Source organism: Juglans microcarpa x Juglans regia, chromosome 4S (genome assembly GCF_004785595.1).
Source record: "Juglans microcarpa x Juglans regia isolate MS1-56 chromosome 4S, Jm3101_v1.0, whole genome shotgun sequence".
In the NCBI taxonomy this organism is placed as follows: Eukaryota; Viridiplantae; Streptophyta; class Magnoliopsida; order Fagales; family Juglandaceae; genus Juglans; species Juglans microcarpa x Juglans regia.
The window spans coordinates 8,452,677-8,463,882 of NC_054601.1; the positions used below are offsets into that span (position 1 = coordinate 8,452,677).

The window sequence follows — 11,206 nt, forward strand, 5'->3', positions numbered from 1 at the left end:
ATCAATATCCAAACGCAACCTAATACTACAAAGCATGACAGATGCACAATTAGGACTAAGCTGCCCTAAAAAAAATTAGGACTAAGCTGTCCACGACAAAATAGAGAGAAGTGTATGATATGATCGGACGGTGATAAAGAGGGAGAATCTCGTCATTGCTGTCTCAATTCTGGCCCCTTCATAAAAGTCGGCTGGTCTTTTTATACGTGGGCACGTTTCCTTTGCAATTTTTTTTCCCCAAAAAATATTATTTTGTATTATTTATGTTTTTATTACTTTATGGCAGTGACCGCCTTTTATAAAATATGCCATTTTTGCATCACTCTGGGTTATCTCGTCCTACTAGTCCCTTCCCCTGCCTTCCTGCAAATAATCACACACACAAACACACTCTGGTTTTAACCTAATAATCTTCGGCGGCGATTTCTTTTTCAGTTTTCTTCCTCAGAAGGTTTTGACTTCGAAGCTCCGCTAAAGATTTTCTCTTTCTTTTTATTTGTGATTTTCTATTTTCTGTCCTCTGTACTGGTGGATTCTCAGCTTGCTCTGTTTGTTTGGCTAATATTTGTTTTCTTGTGTTTCTAGATTCAATCTTGGAAGGATTTTGATTCGTTCTTACGGAACTGTAAAGGCTGGCTATCGATAATCAACAGCAGCAGCAGCAGCAGCAGAAGAAGAAGAATATCACTGGGTTTGTCCGGGCCAATCGTAAGAAAGTCATGGTATTTGTCTCCTCTGTTTCTTGGTTTTCTGTTCTTCCTTTTTTACACTGTCATCTTCTCCTGATTACTATCATGTTGAATTATCAGGTGAGTCCGTTAGGCCGAATGGGGAACGATGAATTGAGTCCACCATGGCTAATACCAATGCTGAGAGCAAGTTACTTCATTCCCTGCTCCATTCATGGAGATTCCCATAAAAGCGAATGCAACATGTTCTGTTTGGATTGCATGGGAAATGCTCTATGTTCTTACTGTTTGATCGATCACAAAGATCACCGCGTCGTTCAGGTTTTTTTATTCTTGTTTTTGTTTCTCTGATTCTTGTTATACGGAGAACTTGTTTTTTTTTCTTTAGCTGGAATGTGTTTATAAAAATCCATCTGTTTGGTTGGCTGTAGATAAGACGGTCCTCGTACCACAACGTGGTGAGGGTTATTGAGATTCAGAAGTACATCGACATATCTTGTGTTCAGACCTACGTTATCAACAGCGCAAAGATTGTATTCCTGAATGAGCGGCCGCAGCCTAGGCCTGGGAAGGGTGTCACAAATACATGTGAGATTTGTTGCAGAAGTCTCCTTGATTCCTTCAGATTTTGCTCCTTGGGTTGCAAGGTGATTCTCTTTCAATAACCTCACCTTTTCACATCGTACCTCACTTTTGTCTGCGTTTTGTTAAAGCCCCCAAATCATGTCTTTGCCTTGCTTTGCTTGGATTCCTTGTTTTCAGCATCCGCAAACAAGTCATTACTCTACTCATTTGTAATTTGAAGTTCCCAAGGCGACAGCACAACTTAGAATAATAATTTGTTTGCTGAGATTGGTTGATGCCCTGTTTTCTCACGTGCTTTGTTTCTTTCATCTTCGTCCTTTTGGTCAGTTAAAATGCCCTTACCATTCTGCCATTGTCTGTTTAGCTTGGGGCAATGAAGCGTGGTGAACCAGAGCTCACGTTTACGCTGAGAGTGAAGCACAACAGGGATTCCTTCAATGGTGGGTCAGAATCAGAGGAGTCGACAACCCCAAAGAAGATTCGGAAGAAGCATACCTTCAGCCGCATGATGATGATGGATAGCCCTGCAATTTCAGCCGCTGCTCACTTCTATTATGGAGGAGAGAGGTCTTCTTGCTCGGGAGATGAGTCCACTACAACCATATCTCCGGCAACTCCTCCCATTTTCAACCACAGCAATGCCGGGAGAAGAAAGGGTATTCCCCATCGAGCCCCACCATTTTGAGACTACTAAGACATGGTTGTGTATTTACTGGATAAGAAAGGAGTGTTCTTGTTTGGTTGTGAAGTAAGGAAAGGGTCCCTTCATATACATCTCGGGTAATTTACTTGTGGGATTTCTCTCTAAAACTAGAAATTCTAGTATGTCCATTAAATGCCTATCATCAGGCTATCCTTGTACAGATGATTACATATTTGGGCTTTGGTAGTTGTAAAGATGTAGCGGCATCCTCATGGAATATGTACACAACATATTTGGTTTATATGAATATAGTTTGTTTTTTTCCTTTCTAAGTTGTATTCTTTGTATATCTGATTCGGGATTTATCTCTCATGCATGTCGTATCGTGTTTGTATTGAGAAATTTATTATATTAAAAAAAAAAAATCTATTTGTAAGTGTCTTTGTTAACACCAATGCACACCACCATCGATTTTTGAAATCTTTCACATCAGTTTCCATAAAAGGTCTTACAACAAGTGATTGTAGTAGAACTCTAAGAGTTCGTTCTTATAATTTTAACTAATAATTTCACGATTATTTATAAATCATCTCATCTAATTTTACTATCCAACAGATCCTAACTAAAACTCAGAGACGAATAGATTTGTGGAACCAATGTAAAAGGTGCACTAAAGTAACAAAACGAATGGGTTTTTGTTGTATTTTTTAATATTTAATATTGCATTTTAAGTTATTTTTAAACATGAGAACTAAGCATAGTAGTGGAAAAGTATGTTTATATGGAGGATTGATATTCTTGGTCATAAAGCGGACCACTTTTGGGTAATGTAGGGAAAGATTCAGTGGCATGAGAATACAATCATGCCTAATTGTTTAAACGGGGAAGGACCCATTTGGGTCTCTGATTGGAAGTTGAAACCATGTTGGCACCTATATATCATAGAATTTTATAATATTCCTTATTGTTTTGTAGATAAGAACGATTAGTGACTCTCGATTTGATATTATGCCGATTACTCATGCACTCAGAAGAAAGGATGATGATGTGGTCAATTTAAAGGCGATGATGCACTCAGAACCACATACATCGTCCCCAAGTGGTTTGAGTTGAAAAGATAAAAAGGTTCTTTTCATCAACCAATTATAATTTATAGATATTAGATCATGACATGTCATTTGATTAGTGCATGAGGTTCTTAATTAATTATGTTGCCTACATAGCACGTGAATTTTATGTGCCTTCATGACTTCATAACTCTACCTATCACCCTCGGCCAGCCATTCTTGCCGCTACAATTATTGATTTTCATTCGGTGTTGTAAAAGAATCAGAATATTTTTGTTTTCCCTAAACGAGAACATGGAGGTAATAGAAATGAAGAGATGATCTCTAATATAACGTTTAAAAATAGACCATGGCAATATCTTTCTAGTTTCTACCCGTTGGGGCTTCTAATCGTCACTATTCAATCCATTTTAGGGGTGTTACCCGCTCATGCAAGGCCGGGGCAGGATTTTCACCCCCCGCAACCCGCCCCAAGGATGGGGGGAGGGGTCCCTTACCAGGTGCCAAGGTCCACCCCGTCCTGCCCCCACCCGCACCAATAGTGCCCATGACCCACTGGATCCAAAAACTGTTTTTGAGCCCAAAAGTGAGAAAAACACATCTTTAGACCCAAATTGTCACATAAATTAAATTATAAATTCAAATTTATAAATATGACTATAATTTTAAAACTAATACCTTAGTTTTTAAATTTATTAGTGTATATAATATGTAAGCTAATGTAGCTTAATGTTGCCTTTATATATAAGAGTCTCATTTAAGTAATAAGGAACTCTTGTATCGCTTTGACCTCCTATATAAAGGTCACATTAGGCTATATTGTAACTTGTACAATGTATTAAGTAAAAATTATACTTAATACATATAACTATATTTATATATAGTAAAGCTAATAACATATATTTGTAAATAAGTATAAATATATATTTATATAAAATATATATCCTAGCAGGGTGGGGCCGGCCCGCCTCTGCCCTGTTGGAATTTCTCCTTATGGGGTTGCTCGTCCCACCATGTACGGGCGGGGCAGACAGGCACGGAGTGGCGGGGGGGTGGGGCCCCGATGCCCTCCCCTAATCTATTTATTGGAGCACCGTCTTCTAAAGGTCTCCTCCTTGGCTAGAAATGCAGGGCTCAAGTCTTCGGTCCATCCTTTCCTTTAATTTTATCTCTCTCTTGAACACTATTGTCATTGTAATTGAATTTTTGTGCTAGGTACTCTTATCCTTTCCTTTTGTCCGATCTCTTATTAATTACCTTAATGCATCTTAATTTGATTGAGGAAAAAAATCTGTATTGATACAACTCGATTCATTTGGGTGTTATTTGGATAGTGAGTTGAGATAAGGTGAATTGAAATAAAAGTTAAAAATTAAAATATTATTTTTTAATAATATTATTATTTTATAATTTGAAAAAATTAAATTATTTATTATATTTTATATAAAAATTAAAAAAAATTATAGTAATGTGATAAAAAATTTCTTGTATATAAAAGTACCTTAGGCTTTCTCTAACTTTCGCTTTATTACAAGGAAGTCATTATCATGCAAAGTTTGGGAGAGGCGTACGTAAACTCCACAAAATGGGCATTGAAACAAAGACAAGTACATCTCCAGATGCTCCCAGATATATAATATATATCTCTCTCTTTCAGTACCATTAATGATATATCTTTTGATTATATATACGAAACTAAGGTTGCGTGTCGTTGCACTCTGACTCAGCTCCATTCTCCTCCATCCATATTTGAGCTCTCTCGAGAAATAATACTTGTAGGTGTGAGAATGTAAACGTCACTTATTTATTTTGAAAATAAATATAAGATTTATATAAAAAAATTAATTTTTTAATAATAAACTCATTATTTTTTAAAAAATTATACGATATTTATATATTTTATAACTATATATAACATTATTCATCTCTTTCTCATCTTTTTTTCGTTTTTGGGTAGTAAATTAAGGACGATAATATATAATTAGTTGCTTGCAGCTTGCAACACTTCAACTTTCGTATGTTGCGACGTAATTCTTTACTGTTAGCATGCACCACTTTGAAGTACTACTTCGTATGGGATGACGTTTGGGTGGGTCTACTTCACGAAGAAAATTCAACTCATCATCCAAATTAAAAGCTGGTGGATGAGGGAGGGCTAGCTGCTTTGTCTGCTTCCTGCATGCATGGAGGGTCCTATCCTGAGTCACTTCTCCTCTGAGGGACTGCCACGTATGATTCATCACCATTCTCTCCTTTACACGTTACAGCCACCCTTCTTGATCTATATTCTGGAATTTTCTTTTTTGTTTCTTGGGCACCACTTCATTAATATTGCTTGTATAGAGGACGCGGCCAAGCTTTCAGATTTGGAACGTAGTAGTGGGATACGGTACTGGGTGGGTGCCACTGTGGATAATGGCCTCTTTTTAAGATAAATAATGAAAAATAATTTGTACAAATTTAATAGATAAATGTCGCACAATTCTTTATAAAAAAGTAAACTTCATCTTAAAAAGAATAAAATTTTTATTTTTTATTAATAATGTAAGGAAAATTTTCCTACTTCACAAACCCAATGGGCCTAGGCTAGATACTCGACCCCATGATCCAAGATTACTCATGAAGCAAGACGCCTATAAAAAAAAGTACGTGTAATCAATTGGCTAATGGGACGAACTTGACTGACATCGCTCGGCTGCACTTTGATCGTGGGAACTTATACAGGCTAGAGTGGGAAATACAGAAAACTCTCAATCCTCTGACATGGGAATATCGACGGATCACCAAAAATAAAACAAGGTCATAGAACCATACCTCATTAATGACATCACTATCCAAACCACATACCACATACCACATTAATGATGTCATCATAGAATCACGCCGCATTAATAGACTCTGACAAAAGAAACACCACGAAAGATATTGACTCTACAGGGACAGACACGATCTGTCCCCCTCCCATACTCCCGATATAAATAGCAACTCCCATATACGAGTAACTCTCTCTGATTCCTAAATTCTTTCACTTATTTATAAACTTTCAAAAAAATTTGTTGACTTTGGTATTGGAGATTCCACGACCTCAAAGCCACCCTCTCCCAATTATTTTTTTCTCTATTTTCACAAATCCAAGTTTCGAATACCTATGTTGTTGAAATCGGATCTAAAAACGTACAAAATACGACGTTAATAAATGAGATTAATTTTCTCATAAAAGACTTACACGAAATTAATCTATTTAGACTTTATATCTAACACTACTCATAAATAAAATATCGAAGGTATGTTAAGGTTTATATATGCATCGATGACTTCAAGGATATTGATGTGGCCAAGACTTTTATGATGTAGCGTTGACGTGGCTGTCTCTTTGTCTGTTACATTGGCTTTATTTTCCTATTTAATTAATCTTCTATTTAAATTATTCATATAATAATTATTTAAAATATACATCCACTACAAGAGATATGGTTTTTTAAGATAAAAAATTTTGTCTAAAAAAATTCCAATTTCGTCTTATATTAGTGTAAAATATCCTCGCATTATTAATGTAAAAAAAATATTATTTTGTTTTTATTCTTTTATAATAATAATACGATTATCATAATAAGTGGCGTGTTTCCAATTTGTAAATAAATCTACAATCTGCACAAGTCGATTATTGACTTGACAGTTTTGTTAAAAATTCCAACATACATACATACATATATATATATATATATATAATTTATACAAACGAACAATTTTTTTTCCCTACCATCTAAATTAGAATAAAAAATAATGATATTTATAACATTATTTTGTAATCATGAACGTGATAGTATTATATTATTAATTATATCAAATTTTATATAACTTCTATCCATTTTAAATAGTTTAAATATTTGTAAAAAAAAAAAAATTTTATTTGAAAAGTCGGGCCCCTCTTGGTTTATGGCATTAATCAAGGACCAATTTTGAAATTTCCCTTTTGAGACCTACTTTTTAAAGAGAAAATCTACTTTACCTCTCTAATTTAACATCTTTATTTGATTTTTAGTCAAAACTTTTTATTTTATTTTTTATTTTTTTTTACTTAGTGATTAAAGAAATGATTTTAAGTGTATTGATGTATTTTTTTTATTTTTTAAATATATTTAAATATATTTAAATATATTAAAAAAATATAAAAAAAAAAAAAAAAAAAAAAAATTAACGCTGGGCATACCGCCCAGCGGTCAAAATGGGGCGGCATAGTAGCCGCCCCCCTTTTTAAAATGGTCATGGACTTTGATGAGGACGTGAAGAGCAGATCAGGTCTTCTAAAGTAGTACGTATAACGGCCAACTTGACTTGCTTTCAGCTTGTTGCAAACTTGCAGGAGCACGAGAGTCCGGACGACCAAACAAACTTGTACACCAACCCGTGAATGAATATCTGCCAAAGGATATTGTTCTCATTAATGATCATATTGGCTGCTAGCAAACAATCTCGTTACTCAAATATCATGTGATATCGAGACAAACTTTTTTTTATAAAAATAAATTTATAAATTTATATAATCCATTAAATTTATTTTATAATAAAATTTTGTAAATCTGATGTATCATATTAAGCTACGTCAGTTTTAAATTTCTTTTTATATAATTTCTTTATAAATAAATGATTTCTCTAATTCAAATAAGAGTCATTTCTATCAACTATTTAAATAATGGTCATTTAAAATGTGTTGTACAGAAAAAATATTAAAAAAGAAAAAATCTAAGATAAGAAATAATATATATTACTCTAATATTTAAAGATGATATAATTGTAGAGACTATTGACTAGGCTGCAATATAATAATTAAGGTGTAAATAATAAAATCCTTTTACACCATATAATAAAGTAAAAGATTGATCAACATGCATGTACGGGTTATCCTGTTGAGAAAAGACACAGTAACGCATAACACGTTTGAAGACTTGAACTCCAAGCTGCTTTTCTTTCAAAAGTTGGTCGATGACGGCTTCGCCTGCGTCATGGGAAAGGGCCACCCTTTCCAGTTATTTGCCGCCACCTGCCTTGTGCCGAATATATATGTTACATGAAAAATCTATGATTAATTTATTATAATTAAAAAATTATTTATAATTAATTTTAATTATAAATAATCATTTCGTTGAAATTAACTAGTCGTAAATAAATAATTTTTTTTAAGTACGTAAATATAGATTATTACTTGTACACAATTTTTTAACACAGTTAGCATTAAAAAATAATAATAATTTTTTTTTCATTTTAATTCAAACACATTATTTAACAATCTAACAGTTCAAAAATACTAAAAATTTATTTTTTTAATTTTAATATTATGTTAAAATATATAAAAGTTGCAACCCAATAATTTAGAAATTCTTAGCAATAACATTGTATTTCAAAACTCTTTCCACACCTATATTTAAAAGATTAATGTTAGGTATAATGTTTAAATGTTAAGTTTTTTGTAAAAATGTGGATAATATATAAAAAGTGAGTTTTTCATATTTTTTTTAATGGTAGAGTCGATTTTTTTTTTATAAAAAATTTGTGCGAGATTTGTCATTTAGAGTTTTGTATATATATCATTTTTCTATTTAAAATTTTAAAAAAATAATAATTATAGAATTGATTAAAAGGTTGCTCAATAATAATTGATAGCATGAGATTTGAGCGTTACATTAAAAAAATAATATTTTATTATTTTAATTTAATTCAATTCAATGTTTGAGTTCAAACATATATAAATAAAGTGATTACATCAGATCAAAGTTTTCGGTTTAAACTATAGGGTCCCAGTAAACAAAGAAACGCAGCACAAGTTTGACTACTTGAACCCCAAGCTTATGTGTTCGTTGATGACGGCTTCGCTTGCGTCATTATCTGCCTCCATCCTCAATTTGTTTCCTTGACAAGAGACCTATTAATATAGTACAACTACTCGGTTCTGTGTGTCAGAGGATTCTTGAACATTCCCACTCTTCCATTTTCCTAGTACGCATCGACCTGTCTCTGCGTCTGTCTGTCTCTTGACACCCGCAACGACACACTAAAATGGGTGGTTGCGTCTCGCAAGTGATGGTCACTGGCACACAGTCTTGGCCTTCCAGTGATCATCCCACAGCTAAGATTGTCTCCGTGAACGGTGTCCTCCGGGAATATCCTGTCCCTTCATATGTCTCCCAGGTCATCCAGGCCGAGATCAATTCCTTTTCCTCTTCTTCTTCGGCGTCGTCGTCCGTTTTCATCTGCAGTTCTGACAAATTGGGTTACGACGACTACATTCCGGCCTTGGATGCGGAGGACCAACTTCAGGCCGACCAGATCTACTTCGTGCTTCCCGCGTCTAAGCTTCGGCAGCGCTTGACTTCTTCCGATATGGCCGCCTTGGCCGTCAAAGCCACAGTTGCTCTTCAGAAGTACGCCTCCAAAAACAGCGGCCACCTTCGACGGAAGAACAAGGCCCGTATATCTCCTGTTACTGTGGTTTATCAATCGGTTTCTTTCGAAAGTACTAAGATCAATCGGTTTGGGTATGAACATAGACTCGAATCGCAGAAGAATAACAGACGGCCAGTCGTTGATGCCAAGCCGAGCAGTGGATTATCTCAAGACGGGTCGTCTTCGAGGAAGTTGCAGAGATACCGTTCTAGAAGAACGAAGACGGCAGTTCGCTCCTTTAGACTCAGTTTGAGCACCATTTACGAAGGAACTACTGCTCTTTAGATTAAAACTATTTATTTCTTCACTATGATCAGTATATAATGCAGTTTCTGAGCCTCAGAAACTACCCGAATCATACTCTCCATCTCCATATAAATAAAAAAAAAAAAATAGAGATTGGGATTGTGCGTGTGATTTCGTGCAAATTTTCTTGCTGTTCTTTGCTCTGGATTTCTTTTCGTTAATGATAGCCAAATGTAAATGTCGAACAGTAAGCGGTATCCCGGTTTTTGCCAGCTTTTCTCCTGATTGCCGGCCAAGTGCCAAATTGCCAATCTCGAAATTGAAAATAATACTGAAAATTCTACGCACATTTGCAACACGAGCATCAATTCCACTCGGACTGATCAGTAGTATGAACATAAAAATAAATTTACCTTAATATTGCGAATTTCAAATGACGGGCACAGAATGATGTTACAATATTCAACAACTGAACCAATAATGTTGTGCATCACACGTGTTTGATGCAATTTTCAAGTATGCCTGCCGCGAGCTCTAACGACCTGTAACCAGAAAGGGCAATTCGGGAAATCTAGTAAGAGATGTTTCTCATGGTTAGTTAGGAGTTAAGTTTTCTTAATTAGTGATGAATCTATATCTCAAAAGTAAGTACCCGGTAGGCTATTTGTAAGGGAAAATACTATAGATACAAAGAGATTCCACATATTGATGTAGCACATTGTTAGTATGTCATGTCTCCTCCCTTTTTTCTATTTTTTTTTTCCTTTCTTTTTTTTCTCCTCCCGTGCGTCTCCCCTTGCCTCCTCTCCCTTTCCCTCTATGTCTCTATCCTCCCCTTGGACTCATGGGAGAGGCATTGCCATGAATGAGACGGTGCCGCTTGGACCACTGGCAGCTTTTGTCAGCCCTGAGGTGGTCTCCAACCATTATGGCTGCCACAGATAGGGTAGAAATAGGCAGAGACATAGAGGGAAAGAGGGAGGAGGGGAGGGGAGATGCACGGGCCGGAAGTGGAAAAAAAGAACGAAAAAAATGGAGTTGAGAGACATGTGTGCCACATCAGTATATGAGATCTATTTGTGTCTGTAGCAGCACTCATTTATAAGGATTGAGATATTCTACTATGATGAAACTCTTTCAAGACATGACTCTTAGTGTCCAGTTTGGTATGTAATTACCTTTTGGAATAGTACTATTCCCCTGTTGATAATTCACATTCTGCCTGAATATCTTGCTTGAACTTATTTCTATAAATCTCTATCTGATTGGGATACGGTTTGCTAGGTTCCCATGCTAACAACGCCTTTATAGAGTTTATCTATTTGAATTGATCTTGATATTAGGCTAGGGTAGGGGTGCTACCTGCCCCCTACGGGGCGAGGGCACCCCTTCCCCGCACCCCGCCCCCGAGATGCGGGGGCAGCGTACCCCGCCCCTCCTCCTTCTTCTTTAAAAAAATACTATTTTTTATTTGATTTAAAAATTATTTCTAAGTGTAAAAGTAATTAAAAATACATTTTTAGACCCAAACTATA

The 11,206-nt window shown here is 35.4% G+C and overlaps 2 protein-coding genes across 2 annotated transcripts; both read left to right on the forward strand.

The window, feature by feature from the left end:
* Positions 1-815: 815 nt before the first annotated feature.
* On the forward strand, positions 816-1,959 carry LOC121262004 (protein RGF1 INDUCIBLE TRANSCRIPTION FACTOR 1-like). The gene is made up of 3 exons (XM_041164452.1): positions 816-1,010; positions 1,121-1,336; positions 1,639-1,959. The coding sequence occupies exons 1-3, from the start codon at positions 828-830 to the stop codon at positions 1,957-1,959; spliced, it is 720 nt and encodes a 239-aa protein (XP_041020386.1). The 5' UTR covers positions 816-827.
* Positions 1,960-8,840: 6,881 nt separating this feature from the next.
* Positions 8,841-9,888, forward strand: LOC121263300. The gene has a single exon (XM_041166114.1). The coding sequence runs from the start codon at positions 9,039-9,041 to the stop codon at positions 9,708-9,710; it is 672 nt and encodes a 223-aa protein (XP_041022048.1). The 5' UTR covers positions 8,841-9,038; the 3' UTR covers positions 9,711-9,888.
* Positions 9,889-11,206: the final 1,318 nt, after the last annotated feature.

What these genes read in the sequence shown, in the direction of transcription:
- LOC121262004 (XM_041164452.1), top strand. Translation starts at nt 828, where the DNA reads ATGGGGAACGATGAATTGAGTCCACCATGGCTAATACCAATGCTGAGA. An exon ending in AAGATCACCGCGTCGTTCAG is followed by an intron (nt 1,011 to 1,120) that starts GTTTTTTTATTC and finishes GGTTGGCTGTAG; the next exon opens with ATAAGACGGTCCTCGTACCA. An exon ending in TTTGCTCCTTGGGTTGCAAG is followed by an intron (nt 1,337 to 1,638) that starts GTGATTCTCTTT and finishes TTGTCTGTTTAG; the next exon opens with CTTGGGGCAATGAAGCGTGG.
- LOC121263300 (XM_041166114.1), top strand. Translation starts at nt 9,039, where the DNA reads ATGGGTGGTTGCGTCTCGCAAGTGATGGTCACTGGCACACAGTCTTGG.